Source organism: Cetorhinus maximus, chromosome 16 (assembly GCF_964194155.1).
Source record: "Cetorhinus maximus chromosome 16, sCetMax3.hap1.1, whole genome shotgun sequence".
Lineage (NCBI taxonomy): Eukaryota > Metazoa > Chordata > Chondrichthyes > Lamniformes > Cetorhinidae > Cetorhinus > Cetorhinus maximus.
This window is the reverse complement of record NC_135894.1, coordinates 101,595,865-101,621,865: the sequence shown is the minus strand read 5'-3', so window position 1 is coordinate 101,621,865 and position 26,001 is coordinate 101,595,865. Positions and strand designations below refer to the sequence as shown.

Genomic DNA, 26,001 nt, shown 5'->3' with positions numbered 1-26,001 from the left:
CCTGTCAGCATTCTGAAGGAACAGTTCGCTTTGTGACACACTGGTCCACTCCCCCATCACCCCCAACATCTCATCCCCTTCCCATGGCACTTTCCTGTGCAATTGCAGGAGGTATAACACCTAACCCCTTTACCTCCCCAAACACTCCTTCCATGTGAAGCAGTGATTTACTTGTACTTCTTTCAATTTAGTCTACTGTATTCGCTGCTCACAAAGCCGTCTCCTCTAAATTGGGGAGACCAAATGCAGACTGGGTGACCGCTTTGCGGAACACCTTTGCTCAGTCTGCAAGCATGAACCAGACCTCCCTGTCGCTTGCCATTTCAGCTCACCACCTCGTTCTCGTTCTCACAGTCACATTTCTGTCCTCAGCCTGCTACAATCTCTCATTGAAGCCCAATGCAAATTGGAGGAACACCATCTTGTCTTCTGATTTGGCACTTTACAGCTTTCTGGACTCAACATTGAGTTCAACAACTTCAGATCATGAACTCTGTCCGCCCCCCCCCCCCCTCAACAGGTGCCAGATTGTATCTTCTTCTTGTGTTTTTGCTTTCAGAGAGCGTTGACCTTTATTCTGCTATTAACACCTACTCTGGACCAATACTTACTTTCTTTATACTTCATTGCCACTTCCTTTGCCTTTGGTTCCATGGCATCTTTGTCATTTAATCTGCCCTGTCCTCTAACCTATCCCTTGACTTTCTCTTTTGCTCCACCTGCCCTTCCCTCCTTTTTCAACAGCATAAAACCCATCATATTCCTGCCTCTCTTCAGTTCCGAAGAAGAATCATACTGGACTCAAAAGATTAACTCTGTTAGTCTCTCAACAGATGTTGCCAGACCTGCTGAGTTTTTCCAGCACTTTGTGTTTGTGGAAGAGTAACTACCCTTCCCCACACCCCCCACCTCCCCCGACCTCCTCCTCTGCCAACTGCCCATTAATATTGTTTCATGGCCCAAATGATGTAGAGGGCAGCAATTATATTGTCCATCAGTGTTATTGGGGAGTGTTCAAGTAGAACTCTGGCTTCCCTGCAACCCTAACTATAGAAACACTGAAACTATTTGTGTATCTGCTGAGAATAGCTAAACCGACATGCCTGGATAGCCAAATCTGTCCATCCAGTTTGTGTAGTTGAGCTGCTTTAACTAGCTTGAGCTGTCGGAGGAGCTTGCAAGTATCGGAGGCAACTGCTAAGGCGAGAATGTCTGTGGATAACGATAAAGGTTGAAGAGGTTGCAGCTGTTGGACATGGTTTGGAAACGAATTGAGTCTTTGAGAAGCCGATTCAATGATTACCTTTCAAAGGAAGTTTAAGTTATGTGTTTTGTGAGGTATTGTGCTCCGAAAAATGTTAAAGCAGTTTGTCAGAATCATCAGCAGAAGAGCTGATGGTATTGTAGGGTGAACGGAAGAGAGTGGCAAGATCAAACACTGGGGGAGATCCTGAAATTAGTTCAGAGCAAATGAGCCTTCACAACGAAACAGACGGTTGGAGAGTTCAAGAACATTAATTGTTCACCATGTGGCAGTAACTTGTTTAGAAACATGCAGTGCTGAATCCTGTTACAGCTACACATAACAGTAAATTATCTGCTGAACTTAGTGCCTGCTGAGTCAGTGTTGGAATCGGCTGTTGTAGGACTTGCTCCTGATCACTTTTGAGAAGTATATGTGTGTACCTGAACCTGCACGAATTCCTATTTACACTAGCCTTATGTTCACAAGCCTACACTGGCCACCAGTCTGGCAACATCTCAAAATAAAAATGTTAAGCCTTGCGTTCACTCCCCCCATGATCTAGCTCCTCCCTATCTCTGTAATCTCAATCAGACGTGCAAAGCCTTTGTGATCTCTGCCTTCCTCCAATTCTGGCCTTTTGCCCGTCCCTGATCTCCTTCATCCTTACCATTGGTGATGGTGTCTTCAGCTGCCTCAGTCCATAAGCTCTGAAATTCCCTACCTAAACCTTTTAGCCTCTCTACATTTTTCTCCTCTAAGACGCTCCTTTATATTTATCTCTTAACTGAGTTCTTGGTTAACTGACCTTGTATCCCGTTATGTAGCTTGACATTGTTTTATTTAATGCTCCTGTGAAGCTCCTTGGGACCGTTTAGTTATGTTAAAGGGACTATATAAATGCAAGTTGTTATTGGAATTGTGTATTTCTTGTGACTTCTAACCTTTGGCACCATCCACAGCTACGAGCATTATATAACAGAATTTGATACGAGCCACATGTGGAGATATTAGGGCAGATGGCCAAAAATTTGGTCAAAGATGTAAGTTTTAAGGAGCAATGTATGGAGGCTGACAGATTTAGGAAGGGGATTCTAGAGCTTATGGGCCCAAGCAGCTGAAGACACAACTGCCAGTGGTAGGCATGAAGGAAATCAGGAATGGACAAAAAGCCAGAATTGGAGGAAGGCAGAGATCATTAGATTAAAATCTGGGATGGTCAAGAGTACAGAACTGGAGGAGAAAAGATACCTTCGAGTCTGTGGGACTAGAGGAGATTACAGAGAGAGGGGGGTGGGGGGGCGGGGGGGGTTTGAGGCCCTGGATGTGTTTGAAAACAAGGATAAGAATTTTAGTCAAGTTGTTGCTTAACCAGTAGGTCAGCGAGCTCAGAGGTGATGGGCGAATGGGACTTGATTTGAGTTAGGACACAGGCAGCAGAGCCTTGGATAACCTCAAGTTTATGTGGGTAGCCTGTGGCAGGACAGACAGGAGTGTGTTGGAGTAATCAAGTCTAGAGCTAACAAAGGGTATGGATTAGGGTTTCAGCAGCTGATAAATTGAGGCAGGGGCAAACTGAGGTGGTGTTAGGGAGAGGGAAGCAGATATATTGTTAGAAGCTCACCTTGCAGTCAAATATGACACCAACATTGCAAACCGGAATGGTCGTCTCTCCTGCTACCTGTGGAATCAAGCCCTAACATAAAGCATCACCTTCGGGGGGTGGGGGGGTCGGGGGGAGGAAGGGGGAGTAATCTGAACAAAGAAACATTTCCTCATAATACGTAGGTCAGATCAGGGTTGTGTTTATGGTGTAAAGGTTATTGATTTTCCTGTTATTTTTAATGAGCCAACTAATGTTTTGAGACTGAAATCTGGTAGAGCCAGGAAAACATTTCTCCTGCTGTGAAATCCTGCATCTTATTTTTTTGCTTACTGGTGCCAAATGTTGAAAAGGTATCGGAGTTGGGAGCTAATTGGCCTCCTTCCTCCTCAAAAATGACAGGTACTGCTAAATTATGAAAAAGGAACCCTTTTAAAAGTCACCAGAGATTGGAAAAGTGCAGTCTTTGTGGCTATATTGAGTTAATGAAACCCATATCTATCTGAAAACACATGGCTACTTACCTTCTGAACTGACACTGCAGATTAATGTAGCTACTGAGTGCCTCACCACATGCTGAGAGTGCAGAGTCCCCTGGTCAGACTTCAGCAAGGAGCAGCCTCCGTGATGATATCATAGGAACTCCTCCGATAGGCTGCTTGGTGCAACATAATCCAGGTTCAAATCTCCAGCCTCCAGAATTAGCTGATCACAGCTGGAGGGATGGCAAAATCGGCCTCAGCATCATGGTTTACTAGAGTTTTTGGATCTAAATCACTGCTAACCTTTTGCTTGAAACCGTGCCAGCTGTGCCAAGCCTTGGCTTGGTGGGTAGAGCATTCTTGCCTTTGAGTCCAGGAGGTTGTGGGTTCAAACACCACTTCAGAGCTTTGAGCACATAATCTAGGCTGACCCAGTGCTATACTGAGGGAGTGCTGCATTGTTGGTGGTGTCATCTTTCAAATGAGACATTAAACTGAGATCCCATCTCTCACCCCACCCCCTTGGTTGGGTGTATATTGAATATTTTTCAAGGCAGAGGTAGATTGATTCTTGGTAAACAAGAGAGTGAAAGGTTATTGGGATGGGTGGGAATGTGGAGATGGGGTTACAATCAGATCAGCTATGATCTTGTTGAATGGCGGAGTGGGCTTGAGGGGCCGAGTAGCCTACTCCTGCTCCTAGATCGTATGTTCGTATAAAAGATCCCATGACCTAAAGAAAAGTGAGGTTCTCCCTGCTGACCTGGCCAGTATTTGACCTCTGAACCAACATAACTGAAACAGATTCGATGGTTCTCGGATTGTGGGAACTCGCTGTGTGCGAATCGGTTTCCACGTTTCATATATTTCACCAGTGACTTAATTCTTTTTTTATAAGTACTTCAGTGGCTATGAAGCACTTTTGGATCTCCTGAAGTTGTTGAAGGTGCCATGCAAATGCAAGTTTGATTTTTTTTTTGCATTGCATTCTTGTACCTTCTGGCAGGAGTCAATAAGCAGGAATCATCTGTTTTTCAACTTCATATCCCAGGAATGAGGAGGCCAGTTGGCGAAATGAGCACCTGCACATTGTATTATTGAGTTAGGCAGTGCCATCTAGTTGAGTCGTGAGGATCTGTTAACAATGAGCAGTTGCCCAGGAAATGGCTTATCTCTGCCTTTTAACTCAATGAATTGAAACAAATCAATATAACAAAACGCATGTTTCCTAATTCTTTTCATTGCTACCGCTACTTAGAAAATCTTATAAAAATTCAATGGGTTTTAAATGGAGTCACTGAAGATTACGAGATTGTTATTGATTTGAATTTTTCTTTAAACAGCAATCGACAGCAATCCTGTGCTCTCTTTGTGGTTTTGTCACAAACCCAATATATTCATGCAGATGTAAAGATTGATTGAGAACACTGGCATTTTTTTATTTCAAGGCTCCCTTTCCAACCTGCAGCACGTGTGCAAGTGTAGAGGATTACAGTACGAGGAGTACAAGATTATCCCTGACATTTTTACAATAGGAAGATAGCCTATTATGTTCAAGTCAGAAAAATAATTCTCCCCCATTATTCAGGTTCTTTAATTATATAAATTTACCAGAATGTTGAGGACAGAAGATGATTAAATGACGAGAAGTGACAATGCAACAAGACAAAAGGAGGTAATAATAAAAGAAATTAGAGAAATAAAAGATGTGCACGAACCCAGAGGATATATCAAAAGTTAAAGTAAAGGAGGAGGAGGTATGGGAAATCTGGAGAAGCAGAGAAGACTGAGTGTGGTGAAAGAAAGGCAGGTGGACCTCAAGGGTACAGACCACCTAATATCTGTGTGCTGATGGGGGAATCCCACCCCAAAATGTTGGACATGTCTTTTACCCATTAAACAGACTTATAATGCTAAAGACAGCAATATGTTTGATAATTTACGTAATTTGGTATCGCCAAAACCTCCATCTTAAATGCCTTAAATAACCATATAAAGTAACATATATTAGCCCTGGATCCAAAACCCGTGCATGGACGTTAGCGAAAACCTATGAAGGTGGCTCTTCCAAGCCAGTTCATTCGCTGGGACTCGAAGCGAACAGTTTTTTTTCCCCTTATGATGAAGTAAAAACTAAATTGGATAGCTCTCGAAAACTGGCGCAGGAATCATGATGCATGATTAACCCCACACCCATTGATTGCAATTCAGGCAGCTCACCAACTTCATGCTACCTGCTTATTTGAATGATCTCTGTGTCCAGCCAGGACTAATTGCACTGTTCATGCTCGGCGCAGCAGCAGATGGCCAATATCGTGAATGGCTAGCACCGCTTAAAGTTACCCTGTACCAAATGAGGGAATGCATTGTGGCTGGAGCATGTGCTGGGAGAATTGGTTGAAGGGAATCTGACCCCAGAAAGACTGAGGAATGGCGCAATATAAGAGAGTGATGCGCCAAGGTTTTCAGGTGGTGCACAGGCGTGGAGGAGGTAGAAGGAGGAGATATATCCTGTATCCTCAGTGGCGTGAAGAGGCTCTGCAGACAAATGCCCAAAAGGCAGTAGTGCATATAGCTGTGGAGATCATTGCCAGAACTCAAGCCCCAAAGAAGCTGATTCAAATTCCACAAGAAGTTCAATAATCTCGCACGTGTGGCCAAAGTCAGTGACTGAATCTTCGAATGCCATATCCTACCAAATGCACCACAAAACTCAGACACGACTCAGTTCACCCTCTGCACCCTACCCCCCCACCAAATCACTCTTACCAACAAGCTCTATCAATCAAGACATGTACTTGACATTCATGTGCTCCACCGCACCTTCTCACACACTTTCCACTGCTGCAACTCTCATGCCCACATCTCAACTTGAAGACACTGCCAGTTCAACCATGACAGCCACATCAAACAGATTACACTATGTTTACTGACTGACTTTTCTCTCTCTCTTGCAGAGAAAAATGGTGCACAACCAGTGGCAGCAGGAGCTAACTGGAAGGGAACAAACTTAACCTGTATGCACTAACACCCATGGATCATAAGATTATAATATATAGGAGCAGGAGTAGGCCATTCAGCCCATCAAGCCTGCTGTGCCATTCAGTAAGATCATAGCTGATCTGATTTTAGCCTTAACTTCACTTACCTGCCTGTCCCCCATAACCTTTGACTGCCTTGTAAATCAAAATTGGTTTAACTCAGTTTGAATATATTCAATGACCCTGCCTCCACTGCTCTTGGGGGAAAGGAAATTCCTCCTCATTTCCATTCCTTTATTTTTAAACTGTGCCCCCTCATTTGAGATTTCCCAAAAAGAGGAAACACCCACTCTGCATCTACCCTGTCAAGCCACCTCAGAATGTTTTATGTTTCAATAAGACCATCTCTCATTCTTCTAAACTCCAATGAGTATAGGCCTAACCTACTCAACCTTTGCTAATAAGACAAACCCTTCATCCCATGAATCAGCCTAGTGAATATTCTCTGATTATTCTCTGAACTCCCTCCATTGCAATTATATCCTTCCTAAAGTAAGGAGACCAAAACAGTATTCTAGGTGCATTTGTACCAATGCCCTGTACAGTTGCAGCAAGACTTCTCTACATTTATATTCCATCTCCCTTACAATAAAGGCTAACATACCATTTGTCTTCCTAATTACTTGCTGTACGTGCATGCTAACTTTGTGATTCATGTACAAGGACACCCAGATCCCTACATACTGCAGCATTCTGCAGTATCTCTGTTTAAATAATATTCTGATTTTATATTCTTCCTTCATGTGACAATCTCACATTTTCCCACATTATACTGCATCTGACAAATTTTAACCCACTCTGCACTTAACCAATCTATATCCCTTGCTAACTCGTTGTATCTGCCTTGCAGCTTGCTTTCCTACCCATCTTTGTATCATAAACAAATTTGGCTGCAACAGGCCCAGTCCCTTCATTCATTGGGGTCGGTATTGAGACCCTTGTTTTTCCTGATATATATGAAAGATCTAGATCTTGGTGTGCAGGGGACAGTTTCAAAAGTTTGTGGATGATATGAAGCTTGGGAGTGTTGTAAACTGTGAGGAGGACAGTGGAACTGCAAAAGGACATAGACAGTTGGTGGAGTGGGCAGAGAGGTGGCAGATGAAGTTCATTGCAGAGAAATGTGAGGTGATGCATTTTGGTAGGAAGAACATGGGCAGACAATATAAAGTAAAGGGTCAAATTTTGAATGGGTGTATATGTGCATAGATCAGTGAAGGTGGCAGGACAGGTGGAGGGAGCAATTAATAAAGCATATAGTATCCTGGGCTTTATTAATAGGGGCATAGAGTACAAGAGCAAGGAGGTTATGCTGAATTTATGAGACGCTCCTTAGACCTCAGCTGGAGTATTGTGTATAGTTTTGGTTGCCACATTATAGGAAGGATGTGAACACATTGGAGAGAGTGCAGAAGAGGTTTACAAGAATGGTTCTAGGGATGAGCAACTTCAATTACGAAGATAGATTGGAGAGATTGAAACTGTTCCCTTGGAGAGAAGAAGGCTAAGAGGAGATTTGATAAAGATGTTCAAAATCATGAGGGGGCTGGACAGAGTAGATGGGGAGAAGCTGTTCCTGCTCATAAGAACAAGAGGGCACAGATTTAAAGTGATTTGCAAAAGAAGCAAATGTGATCTGAGGAAAAGTTTTTCACACAGCGAGTGGTTCAGGTCTGGAATACACTGCCTGGAAGTGTGGTGGAAGTAAGTTCAATCGAAGCATTCAAGAGGACATTAGATGATTATTTGAATAGAAACAATGTTGTGATAGATACGGAGTTACAGGAGAAGTAAAGTTTACAAAGTGTCCAGCAAGGGAAATTGACGGGGCTAAACTGTTTATACTTCAATGCAAGGAGTATTACAAACAAGGTAGATGAGTTAAGGGCACAGGTAGACACATGGCAGCAGGATGTCATTGCTATAACGGAGGCCTGGCTAAAGGAGTGACAAAACTGGCAGCTTAACATCCCTGGTTATAGAGTCTTCAGACACGATAGAGTCGGAGATAAAAAAGGAGGTGGTGGGGTGGGGGTGGGGTGGGGGGGGGGGGGGGGCGGTGTGGCGGGTAGCACTAATGGTTAAAGAATCAATTCCAGTTGTGAGAAGGGATGATATATTAAATGGGTCAACAAACGAGGCTTTATGGATTGAGCTTAGAAATAAAAAAGGGGCAGTCACACTACTGGGAGTATACTACAGACCCCCAAATAGTGAAAGGGAGATAGAAGAACAAATATGTAGGCAAATTTCTGCTTGTAAGAACAAGAGGGCAATAATAGTTGGAGACTTCAACCATCCTAATATCAACTGGGATTCAAACAATATAAGGGGCACTGAGGGAGAAAAATTCATGCAGTGTGTCCAGGAAACTTTTTTCAACCAATTAGTGACAAACCCAACGAGAGGAGATGCAATTCTAGACCTAGCCTTAGGGACCGAAGAAGGGCAAGTGGGTGAAGTGACAGTTGGCGACCATATCGGGGACAGTGATCACAATTCAGTTAGATTTAGCATTATCATGGAAAAGGACAGAGATAAGGCAGGAGTAATAGTCTTGAACTGGGGAAAGGCAAATTTTGCAGAAATGAGAAGGGACTTGGCTGAGGTGGAATGGACAGCACTGCTGGAGGATAAAACAGTGGAAAACCAGTGGGAAGCACTAAAAAGCAAGATCCTAATTGTACAAAGTAGACACGTCCCCTACAAAAGTAAGAGTGGTACTGCCAAATCTAGACCTCCCTGGTTGACTAGAGGAATACAGGGGAAGATCAAACAGAAAAAGAAAGTGTACGATAGGCACAAAGAACTAAGCACTGCAGATAGCCTAGATGAATATAGGAAGTGCAGGGACGAAGTAAAAAAGGAAATAAGGAATTCAAAGAGAGGGCATGAAAAAAGATTAGCAAGTAAAGTTAAAGATAACCCAAAGATGTTTTACCAATACTTTAATGCTAAAAGGTTAGTTAAGGAAAAAGTGGGACCTATCAGGGATGAAGATGGAAACTTGTGTGTAGATGCAGAGGCTGTGGGAAGGGTTTTGAATGAATATTTTGTCTCCGTGCTTACAAAGGAAAGGGAGGTTGTAGATATAGTAGTCCAGGAGGAACACTGCGAGATATTGGACGGGATAGTCATAAAGAGAGAGGAAGTACTCGAAGGGTTGAAATCCTTGAAAGTTGATAAGTCACCAGGGCCAGATGGATTGTTTCCGAGGCTGCTGAAGGAAGTCAGGGAGGAGACAGCAGATACTCTGAGGATGATTTTCCAATCTTCATTAGATACAGGGGAGGCACCGGAGGACTGGAGAAATGTAAACGTAGTTCCATTGTTTAAAAAGGGATCAAAGGAAATGCCAAACAATTATAGGCCAGTTAGTCTTACATTGGTGGTGAGCAAATTAGTAGAATCAATCCTGAGAGATAGGATTAACTGTCAGGTGGAAAGGCATGGACTAGTCAGGGATGGTCAGCATGGATTTATTAAAGGAAGGTCTTGCCTCACAAATTTGATTGAATTCTTTGAGGAAGTGACAAGAAGGGCTGATGAAGGTAGTGCAGTGGATGTTGTGTACATGGATTTTAGCAAGGCATTTGACAAGGTCCCACATGGCAGATTGGTTAGAAAAGTAAAAGCGCATGGGATTCAGGGTAATGTGGCAAACTGGATAAAAGGTTGGCTTTGTAACAGGAAACAAAGGGTAATGGTCGATGGATGCCCTTGCGAATGGAAAGTTGTCTGCCGAGAGTCCTGCTGAAGCTACAGGGGAACGAGCAGCCTGCCGAGAGTCCTGCTGAAGCTGCAGGGGACGCTGTGTTCCACAGGACTCCATGTTGGGACCCTTGCTGTTTGTGTTATATATTAACGATTTGGACGTGAACATGGGGGGCACGATTGGGAAATTTGCAGATGACACAAAGATTGTCCGAGTAGTGGATAGTGTAGAGGATAGCCATAATCTCCAAAACGATATAGGTGGGTTGGTGGAGTGGGCGGTAAAGTGGCAGATGGATTTTAACATAGAGAAGTGTGAGGTCATACATTTAGGGAGGTCAAACAGTTGCAGGGATTACACAATAAATGGGAATATACTAAGAGGGATAGATGAAGTGAGAGATCTTGGCGTACAAGTACATAGGTCCCTGAAGGCAGTAGTTCAAGTAGACAAGGTTGTAAAGAAGGCATATGGAATGCTCTCCTTCATTGGCAGAGGTATAGAATATAAAAGTAAGGATATAATGTTGGAATTGTATAAACACTGGTGAGGCCAGAACTGGAGTATTATGTGCAGCACTGGTCACCACATTACAGGAAGGATGTAATAGCTCTGGAGAGAGTGCAGAGGAGGTTTACAAGAATGTTGCCAGGGTTAGAAAAGTGTAGCTACGAGGAGGGATTGGATAGGTTGGGGTCATTTTCCTTAGAACAAAGAAGGCTGAGAGGTACTTGATTGAGGTGTACAAAATGATGAGGGGAATTGATACAGTGGACAGGATTAAATTATTTCCCTTGGTGGAGAATTCTAGAACCAGGGGACATAGATTCAAGATAAGTGGCAGAAGTTGTAGGGGGGACATGAAGAACTTTTTTACGCTGAGGGTAGTGGGTCTCTGGAATTCGCTGCCCAAATTGGTGGTAGAGGCAGAAACTCTAAACTCTTTTAAAAAGTACCTGGATCTGCACCTTAACTACTGTAAACTGCAGGGCTATGGGCCGGGTGCAGGAAGGTGGGATTAGAAAGGGCACCTGGGTGTCCTTGGGCTGGCATGGACAAAATGGGCTGAATGGCCTGATCTCTGTGCTGTAACATTTCTATGGTTCTAATGTGCAGGGATATGGGGAAATGGCAGGACAATAGCACTAGGTCACTGGAAAGCTGGTGCAGACACGATGGACTGAATGGTCTCCTTCTGTGCAGTTAAAATTCTGTGATTCTGTGATTAATATAGATTATAAATAGCTAAGGCCCCAGCACTGATCCCTGCAGCACTACATTAATTACAGTTTGTCAATCTGAAAGTGACCCATTTATCCCAACTTTCTGTTTCCTGTTCATTAGCCAACCCTCTACTCATGCTGATATATTACTATGAGCTCTTATGCAGTAACCTTTATGTGCACCTTCTCAAATGCCTATTAGAAATCCAAATACGCTACATGTACTGCTTCCCCTTTATCCATCCTCCTCAAAAAACTCTAATATATTTGTCAAACACAATTTACCTTTCACAAAACCGTGTTGACTGCTGGTTGTATTATGATTTTTTTTTAATGTCCTGCTACCATCACCTTAATAATGGATTCTAGCATTTTCACGTTACTGGGACTTAGTAGTGGGATGTAACCCATTGAAAATGATGGTATCCTCAAACCTGATCCTCCTCCTCACATCCCACTTCTCCCTCATCCCAAACACTCTTCTCATTCACAAGCTGCAGTTAGTGTAGCCATGCACTTTTGCTTACCCTCCCAACCTCCGCCCCTTCACGATAACCTTATCCTTGTGCCGATTTCCTTTTAGATACCCAAGAACTGAAACCTAACCAGGCAGTGAGGAGCAGCATGAAGATGTTGATATTGAAAACAGCACAGTTGCTTGATTTCACATAAGTCACACCAATTCAGGCACTCGTGTATCTTAAAGCATAGATTAAAACCATGATCTGCATGTGATGAGATACTGGGCATAAGTGGGCTCCAGCCATGACAAGGATAACGCAGGTGCCAGTTCACTGGAGGGTGAGGCTGCATTCTAGTTCGGCTGCAGATAAGGATGGGGCAGCCTCTAGGTGAACACTAATGAATATGCAAAACAAAACGTTTGGTGCATTTGGAAGCCTGCAAGAAAGAATGCTGTCACTGTCAAGGAGCGTAGAGGAGCCCAATACCAACTTGGCACAGGGCTTTGCTTAAAAATTAGAGCCCATCTTTTCCAGCATTGAAATCATGGCCACCTTAGTTCACATACTTATGGACCCATTAGTCTGGCAGCCAATTTTGCAGCTTCCATTGCAGCACAAGCAGCAGCCACCTAACATCTTGAGTACCACAGTGAAAGTTCAGACAGCAATAATGCAAAATCAGACTGCTGCCATCGTGTCTGTGATTTATGGTTGCTAAGGGGAAAGCAGAGTGCAAATACCTGTGTCCCAACAGATTGCTAGGATTGCTGAGAAGGTGTGACAGTGGCTCCATGGAGTATTATCCTGCTGCACTCTTTGAGGAAGACAGTATTTGTCTTCCCACCCTTGTCACTTCAGTATGTTTGCTTGGCATGTCAGCCAGCCAGCCAGCCAGACTGTTGCCCCCCATGCTGAGATAGTGCAGCCTGAAATCAGTCCTTCTCAATCCAGAGCTGCTTGAGGTTCTTCTCCTCAGGCCATTTGTAGCCTCCTGTACTGAAGTTCACTGCTGAAGTTCAAGTAGGGGAATTGATTCCTGAACATCCTGAGTGGATATATCCTGCCGAAAGTCATCCTTCCTTCCTCTTCCAGCAGCTTGTCCTGCTCAAGGTAGGCTTTGCTTGTTCTTCAAGTCATGCTTTATCGCAAGGCAAATACCTACTGGTGAACCCATGTCTGGGAGCAACTTGTTTGTGCAGAAGTCTTGAAGTCAGCGAAAAGCCATTCAGTATCTGGCACACCACTCCCTGCCAAACTTTGCAACTTGCAACACTGGTGGAAAGCCCCAGCACTTGTAGTATCGTGGCAGAAGCTGGAAATAAATCAACCAGCAACTAATCTGTAAATAGTTCATCTCTTCGATTAGTGTTGTGAAGGACCTTTCTGCTGCTGTACTTGTGCTCAACAGTGTCAGGTTGAGTAAGAGCGTTGAATGGAGCTCAGAGCTCCAAAATGGCACCACTGGCATCAAAACAGCATTATGCAGTGATTGATCACATGATCTTCCGGCTCTGCATACTTCTCGTGGATGCACCAATATTGCTCCCAGTGTGATTTGCTTCACAAGAGTGTGAGTGAACAAAAACAGAAAATGCTGGAAAAACTCAGCAGGTCTAACAACACCTGTGGAGAGTGAACACTTCGGAGATATGCAGGCATTTGTAACACCCAGGAAAAAAAGTTACAAATGCGCCCAATTTCTCACCTGGAATATTTTAATACACTTTTCTTTTACAGTCATTTTCCTGTTGGATGCAACCCCCTCCAATATTGTGTGGCCACCCAGTTGCCAAACAGAGATGGGAGGCTCCATGCTTTTTCACACCATACTGTTACTTCCAATCGTTGCTTTTCCTGAGCCATTACTTTGTTGAAAGCAACCGTTGATTCATTTTGGCAGGGTACTGCATCTCCATTTATATTGCTATTGCCCCCTGTCCTTAATCTGATTACTGCATGAGGAAAGCCCTGTTTTTCAAAAGTGGATTTTTAAAAATTCATCCACGGGATGTAGGCTTCACTGGCTGGGTCAGCATTTATTGCCCATCCCTAGTTGGCCTTGAGAAAGTGGTGGTGAGCTGCCTTCTTGAACTGCTCAGTCCATGTGGTGTAGGTACACCCACAGTGCTGTTAGGAAGGGAGTTATTATGATGTGCGTTATTAGGATGTGTATTATCAGCACAATTGAAGCAAAAAAAAAGCATTTTGAGATCAGAACTTGAGTCAGTTCTGTCCACGTTATTTTGTCTTTGTCAGAAATAAATAGAACATTAAATAATGCAATATTTTCACATCAAGCACCAGCCAACCACCTCCCCAAGCTCTGGAAGTACTAGTGCTCCCATCTTACTGCCAGTTTTCCTGCAGTCTGAGAGAAAATTGGAGTGTTTGTTAAGGTCTGAAGGTGCTGTACTCTAATGTTAAGACTCAAAGCTGTTAAGTTTCTGCTTGCTTCTGATGACTTTAACTTGATTTTTACCCTTATCCTCCTGATACCCCAGCTATATTTGATCATCTAAGTCCATAAAGTGTCAACCATACTCATTTTGTTACACTCTCACCTCTGGGTCCGTGGATTCTGGATTCAAACCCCATTCCAATGACTTGAGCACAACAAATCAAGGCTGATGCTTCCAAAGCAGTACTGAGGGAGTGCTGCATTGTTGCAGCTGCGTCTGTCAGATAAGACTTTAAACTGAGGCCCTGTTTGTCCTTCAAGTGTAGGAAAATGATTCCACTGCGCTATTTGAAAAAGAGCAGGGATTTCTCAGTGTCGTGGCCAGTATGTGTCGTTGAATCAGCGTCACTATAAACACTCCTGTTTGTGGGAGCTTACTGTGTTTAAATTGATTGCCATATTTCCTACATTACAACAGTGAGTACACTTTAGAAAGTATTTCATCGGCTGTAAACTCTTTGGGAGCATCCTAAAGTTGTGAAAGATGTGATAGAGGTACAAGTTCTTTCTTTATATGCATCCATATAAACTCTCAACCCTTATCAGATAATTATTCAGTTCCTTATTTTTTTGAAGAATTAAATCAACACAGCGCAAATTGCTTTTTGTGGCAATCACATAAACCTAACGACTCCCTTGCCAGGAAACATGCCTTCTGAGCTCCAGTCTAAAAGATGAGAGGTTATCAGTTTGGTAATATAATAACAAGGGTATAACACAGCTTGTATTTATATAGCAGCTTTAACATAGTAAGATGTTCTGAGGCACTTAACAGAAGTATTATCAAACAAAATTTGACACCAAGTCACAAAAGGAGATATTAGAATAAGTGATGAAAAGGTTGGACAAAGTGGTAGGTTTTAAGGAATGTCTTTGAGGAGGAGATGCGGAGAGATTCAGGGAGGGAGTTCCAGAGATCTGAAAGCCTAGGCAATTGAAGGTGCAGGCACCAATGGTGGAGTGATTAAAATCAGGCTAGAAGAGACTAGAATTGAAAGAGGCTAGAATTGGCGGAGCGCAGAGATGTTGAGGGAGTTATAGGTCTGGAAAAGGTTACAGAGTTTGGGAGGGGAAAGGCAATGGATGGATTTGAAAACAAGGATCAGAAATTCAAAACAGGTGTTAGCATAACTTGATTCAGTGTATGTCAATGAATGTGGGGGATGATAAATGGCCATGTTGAAGTTCTGACACTTCAAATAGTGGCATGATGCTGTGAATAATTTATTGTATTTTACAGCCAGCTGGAGATCATTGCTGGCCTTCACTTGCTCTTCCCTAAAGCCGGAGTCCTGAAAATCTTTTTTCTTTGTTCTTGAAATGTGGCAAGGCAACATTTATTATCCAACTGTTCTTGTCCTGAGAGTATTGAGTCAATCATGTTGATTTTGCAAGCATAGGTTCTTTTCCTTGAGGGACATCAGCAAAATTGGATTTTTCTAACTATTCAGTAGCTTCATTGGGCATTTTCCAGGTGCTCGTCCACAGTTTACAGTGTAAATTGGTATACATATACAATAAGACAGAGAAGAGTTGAGCTTATTTAAACAGAACCCTAAGCTTTGATTTCTAGCCTGTGCTGTTTGTTTGTCACAGTCGGAGTGGTGACAAGGCTACAATTAGTCTTCTGTGCTCCTGAGCTATAGAGGAGATTGAAAAAAAAAATTCAGTCTCAGGATGTGTGTGTTGCTGGCAAGGCCAGAAACTCACTAAGTGTTCTTCGACAGCACCCCTTGCAAACATATGAACCCTACCATCTAGAAGGACAAGGGCAGCAGATGCATGGGAACACTTGCAAGTTCCCCATCAAGCCACCCATCATCCTGACTTGCAACTATATCACTGTTCCTTCACTGTCGCTGGGCCCTCTCCTTGAACTGCTGCAGCTTGTGTGGTGAAGGTGCTCCAAGCTCCTGAATTCTGACCCAGTGACAATGAAGGAATGGCCAATATATGTGCTAACTGGAATGCTGTAACATGTGAAGAGCATCTCTCAATTGCACCATTTCAGATATGTCCAATTTTTGCTAGAGTCTTATGACCTCTGTGAAGTATTGAGCTCATGTCCAAAGCAAGGATATGGTAGACAACTGGTTTAGCATCCACAGTGGTCACCACTGACAGATCTGGCTGGATCTCTAAGACGCTTCTTAAAATTTATCTCCTTGATCAAGCTTTTGGTCTTTTTCATCTGACCGAATCTCCTCTTATGTGCCTCAGTGTTGTACTTTTTATAATGCTTCTGTGAAGTACCTTGAGACATTTCATTACTTTAAAGGTCCTATATAAATATAAGTTGTTGTTGTTCTCCCAGGGTAGTTCTACCTAATGTCCTGACCAGCTCTCAACTAACATCACAGATTATCTAGTTGTTATTGTATTTCTGTTTGTGGGACCTTAAGGTGCGCAAAATTGGTTTTTGTGTTTCCCTACATTACAACAGTGATTACACTTCAAAAGCACTTTGTTGGTTGTAAAGCTCCTTTGGACTTCCTCTGAAGTTGTGCAAGGTGCTAACGAAATGCAAGTTCTTTCTTTCGAGATACCTGAGAAATGCAAACTGGTCTTGAGTGCAACTGCTGGCTGGTGTCTAATTGCGTGCAAGATTTTTTCAGTGAATCTATCTTCCCTCAATTGGGTTGAGACAATTGCACCTCATTTTGTGTTTGAACATTTAATCACCTGAGGCTGGGATTAGTACAAAATCAGATCCAATTAATGAACGGAAACACAGTGACTGACCTCCCAGTTTATTTGCAACAACTCAGCTAGGAAACTTTTAATAATCCACCACAGAGTAATCAGGTTTAAAGCGTTGCAAAAACAACTAAGAATAATTAGGATAGCATCAGATTGTTTTTGTTGGGAAATATTTAACTTTTAGACATTGCAAGTGCTGTGTTGATTTAATTGGTCTGACATAAAGACTAGTAAATTAATGTTTTAACACGCAGAGGTAGAGAGCATGAGACATGCAGTGTAGCATATTTAGGGCTTAAAGCTAACAGATAATGTACATTATTAAATAAATCACAATTAATTGTACAGGGGCCCAGTGAAGGAAATATTTAAGAAGGTAGTTTAAAAAAAAAAGCAAGGAAAGCATGGGGTGGAGGAGCTGACGACGTTCATTTAGACATAGAGTTATTACCTCACAAAGGAGGCCATTTGGCCCATGGAGCCCATGCCAGCTCTCTGTGGAGTGATCAGTCCCATTCCCCTGTTCTATCCTTTAATCCTGTAAGCCTATTTCCTACAAGTGCCCATCTAGTTTCCTTTTGAAATGATTCATTGTCTTCAATTCCACCACCTTCATAGGTAGCGCGTTCCAGGTCATTACAACTCACTGCATAAAATAGTTTTTCCTCACATTCCCTCTGCATCTCTTGCCAAAGCCTTAAATCTGTGTCCTCCAGTCCTTGTGCTGTCAGCCAATGGGAACAGCCTGCCTTCGTCTACCTTATCTAAACCTGTCATAATCTTGTATTGCTAGGGGGTTGGAGTTTAAAAATACTGTACAGGTTGTTGGTGAGGCTGCGCCTGAAGTACTGTGTACAATTTTGGTCCCTGTATTTAAGAGAGAATATACTAACATTGGAGGCAGTTCAAAAGAGATTTACTAGGCTGATTCCTGGGATGAAGAGATTGACTTATCAAGAATGCCTAAACCTAGGCCTTTATTCATTAGAGTTTAGAATGATGAGGGGTGATCTTATTGAAACATACAAGATTCTGAGGGGACTTGACAGGGTAGATATTGAGAAGATGTTTCCACTAGTGGGGGAATCTCGAACTAGGGAACATTGTTACAAAACAAGGGGACACTCATTTAAAACTGAGATGCAAAGGAATTTCTTCTCTGAGGGTAGTGAATATCTAGAAATCTCTACCGCAGAGAGTTGTGGAGGCTAGATCACTGAAAGTATTTAAAGAGGTGGTGGATAGATTTTTGAAATATCAGGGAGTTGAGGACTATGAGGAGCTGAGGACTATGAGGAGCTGGCACAAAGGGGGAGTTGAGGCCTGGGGCAGATCAGCCATGATCCTATTGAATGGCGGGGCAGGCTTGAGGGGCCGAATGGCCTACACCTGCTCCTATTATGTTCTTATGTCCGCCTTGATCAAATCTCCCCTCAACCTCCTTTGGTCCAAGGAGAACAACCCTATCTTCTCCAGCTAAACCTTGTAGTTAAAATCCCTCAACCCTGGAACCATTCTAGTAAATCTCCTCTGCACCTTCTCAAGGACCCATCTTTCCCCAAGTGTGGTGACCAGAACTAAACATGATACTATAGTTGTGGCCTAACCAGAGTTTTATAAAGATTCAGCAACACACCCTGCTTTTTGACTCAGTGCTTCTATTTATCTACCTCAAGATCCTGTATGATTTGCTAACCACTCTCATTATGTCTTGCCTCCTTCACAAATCTGCACATAAACCCCACAGGGTTCCTTCTGTTCCTGTATGCTCTTTAGAACCATGTCATTAAGTCTATATTGCCTTTCCCTATCTCACCTTCCAAAATGCATCACCCCTGTCTTATCTGTATTAAATTACATCTGTGTCTTGTCTGCCCATTCTGCTAGCCTATCCATATCCAGTTGCAGTCGATTGGTATCATCCACACTGTTCGCCCTACCCCTTAGGTTTGACTTCATCGGTAAATTTTGAAATTTTCTTATATATATCAAAAAGCAACAGTGTTCCTAGCACTGAGTGTTGGGGAACACCACTCTACCATCCTTCAGTCTAAAAAACAACCATTATCCATTACTTGTTGTTTTCTGTGCTTAAGCCAATGTTTTATCCAACCTGACACTGACCTTCCTATTCCATGAACCTCAATTTTGTTAACTAGCCTTTCATATGCCACTTTGTCAAACATTTTCTTAAAATTTATATAGATAACATCTCTTCTTCTTAGGCTGCCCGTAGGGGTCAAGGATGACTTTCTTCCACGCTAAAAATGAGTTCTCAGGTGACTGAAGCGTCCAATGTGTGACCTACAGGCTCTGTCACAGGTGGGCAGATGGTGGTAGGGGGAACAGGTGGGTGGGGTGCCCAGGTTACCATGCGCTCTTTTTGCTGTTGATGCTTGTCTCCATCTAGCTCATGGTGATGAGACTTAAGGTGTTCGACTCCTTCCCGGATGTTTTCCCTCCACTTCGGGCGGTTTTGGGCCAGGGATTCCCAGATGTTGGTGGGGATGTTGCACTTTTTCAAGGAGGTTTTGAGGGTGTCCTTGAAGCATTTCCTCAGCCCCTCTGGGGCTCACTTGCCATGTTGAAACTCTTTGAGTAGAGCACTTGTTTCAGGAGTCTCGCATCAGGCAAGTGGATAATGTGGCCCACCCAGTGGAGCTGATCGAGTGTGGTCAATGCTTCGATGCTGGGGATGTTGTTCTGAGCGAGAACACTGATGTTGGTGTGCCTGTTCTGCCAACAGATTTACAAGATCTTGTGGAGGCAGCACTGGCAGTACTCCTGCAGAGTTTTGAGGTTCCTGCCTTACATAGTCCACGTCTCTGAGCCATATCACTACTTCTCTGTAGGCCATAAGCTTTGTGCTTGGTGTGAGGTCCAGGTCTTCAAACGCTCTCTTCCTCAGGTGGCCAAAGGCTGCACTGGCACACTGAAGGTATCAACTGCAACAAGGCATAACATCAACTACATTCCCTTCATCAATGTTCTCTGTTGCTTCATCAAAAAATGAAACTAAATTAGTCAAACACGATCTGCCTTTCATAAATCTGTGCCGGTTCTCCTTAATTAACATAAACTTCTCCAAGTGCCTGTTCATTTTTTCCCTTGATTATTGTTTCTAACACTTTACCCATCGCTGATGTTAAATTGACAAGCCTGCAGTTACTAGGGATGACCTTACACCCTTTCTTGAATAAGAGTGTCACATTTGGCACTCCAATCCTCTGGCACATCCTCTGCGTCCAGGAAAATTCGAAGATTATGGCAAGTCCTTCGGCTATCTCCACTCTCACTTCCCTTGGCAACCTGAGGTGCTAGCCATCTGGACCAAGCAACTTAGAATCATCAAATAGTTAGAGCACAGAAAGAGGCCATTCGGCCTGTCATATCCATGTCAGGTCTCTGCAAGAGCAACTCACTGAGTCCCACTCCCCCACCTTTTCTCTGTAGCCCTTTGGATTTTTCCTTCTCAGTTAATGATTCAATTTCAGTTTGAAGGCCATGATTGAACCTGCATTGAACAAACTCTCAGGCAGTGCATTACAGATTCTAACCACTCGCTGAATGAAAAAGTTCTTCCTCATGTCATAATTGCTTCTTTTGCCTTTCACTTTAAATTGGTATCTCTGGTTCTCGATCCTTACAATGGTAACAGCTTTTCTCTATCTACTATGCCCAGACTCCTTGTGATTTTGAATATCTCTATTAAATCTCCCTTCTTCTTAACCTTCTCTTCCCCAAGAAGAGGAACCCCAGCTTCTCCAACCTTTCAACGTAACAGAAGTTTCTCATCCCTGGAACCATTCTAGTGAATCTTTTCTGCACTCTGTCTAATGCCTTCACTTCCTTCCTAAAGCATGGTGCCTAGATCTGGCTGAGCCAGTGTTTTGTACAGGATTACCATGATTTTCTTGGTTTACTACTCTATTGTTATGACCACAGCCGCTGTTAATTGCTGCGCAAACCAAATCCCAGAGGGAAACTGGGTTTACGGGCCATAACCTTTTGTATTCTGAAAACAAGATGATGTATCAATCTCAACAGTAAGAGCTCCAGTAACACTTTTGGGATTTAAAAAATTAAAAGTAAAAGTTTTATTAACAAGAATAAAAGAAAACTTAAGAACACAAGATAACAGTTACATAAACAGTAAGGCTGGTCTTACAAAACAATCACCCAAAAACACTGTACTTGGTCAAACCCACAAGTAAACACCTTCTAGACAACACTCCCTTACACAAGACAAACTGCTGTAGCTCAATAAAGGCATACCACATGACCTCTACCCTCATCCACTCTGTAGTGCAATCCACTTCAGAATAAAACTGCTTGTTGCAGCCCAAGACTTTTCTGGCTTGACTGGATTGTTGATTCAAACTGCACCTCCTCCCAGCCCAGAGCTAACAGCTCCCAGCTCAGCTCCAGCTATCTCCCTAGCTAAGCTCTCCATAGTACCTCTCTTATACCACTTTTCCCTTTCATTTCTAGTTCCATTGTCCTCACACCTCTTTGAAACTCGTGTCCTTCCAAATATAAAATCTTTTGTGTCTCTATCTCATTTTTGCTTTGCTTTCAAGTCAATAAAATACAATATCCCAATATGATTTATCTATTAAAGGTAACTCCTGCAAGATGCAAACATTTTCCTTTTTACCTCTGACTCCTCTTTGATATTCAAGCTCTCAACTTATCTAAAAATGCAAATGTTAGATCTAATCTATTTACTTGTACCTCAAATTTAACACTTCTATTATTACACCCCCCAGACCACCTGACTCCTATCGGTCTCTTGCCAAGCTTAATTAAATTGCGCGTGCGCACACACACACACACACACACACACACACACAGACACACCCACCCCCCAGCCTTCTTTACAGAATAACACAACATTCCCCAAAAATATTTTTAAAAATAACATTGCTTCTCACGCTATGTCCCTGTTTATAAAACCCAGGATCCTGTATGCTTTCTTAACTGCTTTTTCAACTTGCCCTGTCACTTTCAATGATTTTTGCACATATACATTATACCTTTATTTTAAACTCTCTCTCCACGTTTTCCTTCACATTTCTCTGCATTAAATTTCATCTGTCACTTATCTACCCAAGCCACCATTCCTATGCCCTTTTGAAGTTCTACTCTATCCTCTTCTCAGTTCACAATAATTCCAAGGTTTGTGTCATCGAAAAATTTTGAAATGTGCCCTGCATACCAAAGGCTAGGCCATTAATATGTATCAGAAAGAGCAGGTGTCTTAACACCGACTCTACCATAAACTCTACCATTAACCTTCCTCCAGTCCAAAAAACAACCATTCACCACTACTTTCTGTTTCCTGTCATGAAACCAATTTCATATCCATTTTTAAAAAATATTTGTTCATGGGATGCGGGCGTCGCTGGCTAGGCCAGCATTTATTGCCCATCCCTAATTGCCTTTGTTCAGAGGGCATCTTTTTTAAGAGTCAACCACATTGCTGTGGGTCTGGAGTCGCATGTAGGCCAGACCAGGTTAAGTATGGCAGATTTCCTTCCCTAAAGGTCATTAGTGAACCAGATGAGTTTTTACAACAATTGACAGTGGTTTCATGGTCATCATTAGACTTTTAAGTACAGATTTTTTTATTGAATTCAAATTAATTTGAACCCGGGTCCTCGCAGCATTACCGTGGGTCTCTGGATTACAGTCTAGTGACAAAACCACTACACCACCGCCTCCCCCCCACATGTTGCTACTGTCCATTTTATTCCACAAGCTCTAACTTCGTTCACAACTCTGTTGTGCGACATTTTAGCAAATGCATTTTGGAAGTCCATGTACACCACATCAACAGCATTGCTTTGTTATGATCCCAGCTGACGTTACTACTGGACAAGCCAGATCCTAGGATGAAACCTGGCTTGATAGATCCTAACTTTAATTTTTTGTTTAGAAACATGGAGACTGAACAGAGTCATAGAAGTCAGCAAAATCCTGGAACTCCCTCCCTAACAGCACTGTGGGTGTACCAACACCACATGGACTGCAGCAGTTCAAGAAGGCAGCTCACCACTACCTTCTCAAGGGCAATTAGGGATGGGCAATAAATGCTGGCCCAGCCAGTGATGCCCAGATCCCGTAAATGAATATAAAAAATATTGAAAACAAAAACAGAATTACCTGGAAAAACTCAGCAGGTCTGGCAGCATCGGTGGAGAAGAAATCAGTTAACGTTTCGAGTCTTCATGACCCTTCGGCAGAACTGAGTATAGTTAGGAGAAAGGTGAAATATAAGCTGGTCTAAGGTGGGGGTGGGGGGCGGGGGGAGAGAGAAGTTGAGGGTGGGGTGATTGTGGAGATAAGCAAGCAGTGATAGGAGCAGATAATCAAAAGATGTCACAGACAAAAGGATCAAAGAGGTGTTGAAGGTGGTGATATTATCTAAGAAAAGTGCTAAACTTTTAAACTTTTTAGCACTTTTCTTAGATAATATCACCACCTTCAACACCTCTTTGATCCTTTTGTCTGTGACATCTTTTGATTATCTGCTCCTATCACTGCTTGCTTATCTCCACAATCACCACACCCTCAACTTCTCTCTCCCCCCCCCCCCCCCCCCCCCCCCCCCCCCCCCCACCTTAGACCAGCTTATATTTCGTCTTTCTCCTAACTATACTCAGTTCTGCCGAAGGGTCATGAAGACTCGAAACGTTAACTGATTTCTTCTCCACCGATGCTGCCAGACCTGCTGAGTTTTTCCAGGTAACTTTGTTTTTGTTTTGGATTTCCAGCATCCGCAGTAGCTTTTAGCTTTTTGTTTTTATAAAAAATATTGGCCTAGCCTGTGACACCCACAACCCATGAATGAATAAAAAGAAAATTTCCCCTGGAGCTTTGATTTCACAATGGAATGTATATTCAATGGGAATGATGATTTCTTCAAAAGTTTCCCATTGTTTATCTTCCATTTTACTCTCCAATCTGATTTTTTGATCTACCTGAACCACCTCACCCCTTTACCGATGTTATTGGCTTTGGTTAAGTTTAAGATCCTAGTTTATGAAAGATTATGAAAAGGCTTGATAGGGTAGATGTAGAGAAGATGTTGCCACTGATGTCGAAACCAAAACTATGGGTCTGGAGTTCAGTGGTTGGAAGTGTGGTGGAGGCCGGTTCAATCGAGGCATTCAAGAGGGCATTAGATGATTATTTGAATAGAAACAATTTGCAGGGGAAAAGGCAGGGCAATGGCATGAGGTCATATTGCTCATTTGGAGAGCTGGTGCAGACATGATGAACCGAATGACCTCCTTCTGTGCCGTTAATATTGTGTGCTTCTGGGTTAGAAATATAAGATAGCTGTTCCAAAGAAGAATGGGAGTTTACCCCCAGTCTCCTGACCAATATTTATCTCTTAATGAACATCACAAAAAAAAGCCATTATCTGGTAATTATCCCATTTTATGGGAGCTTGCTGTGCACATATTGGGTCCCAGGTCTCCAACATTGCAACAGTAACTTCAGAGGTATTTTATTGGCTGCAAAGCTCTTTGGATGTCCTGTAGTTGTGAAGGGCACTATAAAATTGCAGGCCTGTCTTTCTTTCAGTGTAGATCAGTGAGCACTGGGTTGATGGGTGAACAGGACTTGGTGAGAGTTTGGACATGGGCAGCAAGGTTTTTGTATGAGCTCAAATTTACAGAGGGTGGAAGGTGGCCGTCAGCCAGAATAGCAGTTGTTGAGTCTTGAGGCCAGAACACTGCTGGAATGTAACCTTCTGTATAAACAGAGCTCTGTTTCTGTTGTGTAATTTATTATTTGTTTTATTTTCAGCTGGGAAGTGATGAGATTCCTCCTATCCAATCTGCGCTGGTGGGTGGAGGAGTATTATTTCGATGGCTTTCGATTTGATGGAGTGACATCCATGTTATATCACCACCATGGCATAAGTAGGCTTCATTTATTTTTTAAGTTTCAAGTAATCTTTATCGAAACACGCTCCTCTTTTTTAATTTGGTGATCTACTGTTGGGTTATGATGTTGGCTGTGACTCAATGGAGCACTGCATTGTCGGAGCTGTAATCCAACTGATGAAACGTTAAACGGAAGCCCAGCCTGCCCCCTCAGCTGGATATGCAAGATCCTGCAACTGTGAGCAGGGGAGTTCTCCCCAGTATCTTGGCCAATATTTATTCCTCAACCAAGATCACCAAAGGGGGGTGGGGGGTGCTAATGTTTCTTTGAAGGAGAGTCGTATTCAGCTTGAAAAGTTAACTCTGTTCTTCTCTCTCCACAGATGCTGCCTGACCTGCTGAGTAGTTCCAGTATTTACTGTTTTCACTTCAGTTTTCCAGCACCTGCAGTATTTTACTTTGATATCACTAAAAAGGATGATCTGGCCATTATCATCATACTGTTTATAGGATCTTGATATAAGCAAATTGAACATAATTGCACAAGAAATAGGAGCAGGAGTAGACCATACAGTCCCTCCAATTTTTTCCTTAGCTCTATACGATTATGGCTGATCTTTGGCCTTAACTCCACTTTCCTGCCTGCTCCCCATATCCCTTAATTCCCTGGGAGACTGAAAATCTGTCTATCTTATCTGGGGAGATGATGGCATAGTGGTAATGTCACTGGACTGGTAACCCAGAGGCCCAGACTAATGCTCTGGGGATAAAAGTACAATTCTCACCATGGCAAACTGATGGACTTTAAATTCAGTTAATAATCTGGAATCAAAAAACTAGTCTCAGTGATGGTGACCATGAAACTATTGTTGTAAAAACCCATCTGGTTCACTAATGTCCTTTAGGGGAGGAAATCTGCCGTCCTTACCTGGTTTGGCCTACATGTGACTCCAGACCCACTGCAATGTGGTTGACTCTTAACGGTCCTCTGAAATGGTCTAGCAAGCCACTCAGTCCAAAGGCAACAAATGCTGGCCTTGCCAGCGATGCTAAAGAAAAAAAATGTATTCAACAATGAAGCATCCACAACATCCATGATAGAGAATTCCAAAGATTCACAACTGTATGAGTGAAAAGATTTCTCATCTCAGTCCCAAATGATCAGCCCCTTATC

General features: G+C 42.8%; 1 protein-coding gene across 5 annotated transcripts in view; it reads left to right on the top strand.

Annotated features, from left to right (window-relative positions):
• The window catches only part of gbe1b (glucan (1,4-alpha-), branching enzyme 1b), a 599,646-nt gene that overhangs the window by 315,978 nt on the left and 257,667 nt on the right, over positions 1–26,001 (top strand). For all 5 annotated transcript variants that reach the window (XM_078560420.1, XM_078560417.1, XM_078560416.1 and 2 more), the window contains exon 8: positions 24,748–24,863. In XM_078560420.1, the coding sequence (XP_078416546.1) occupies positions 24,748–24,863 (116 nt within the window). The remainder of the gene's footprint in view (positions 1–24,747; positions 24,864–26,001) is intronic.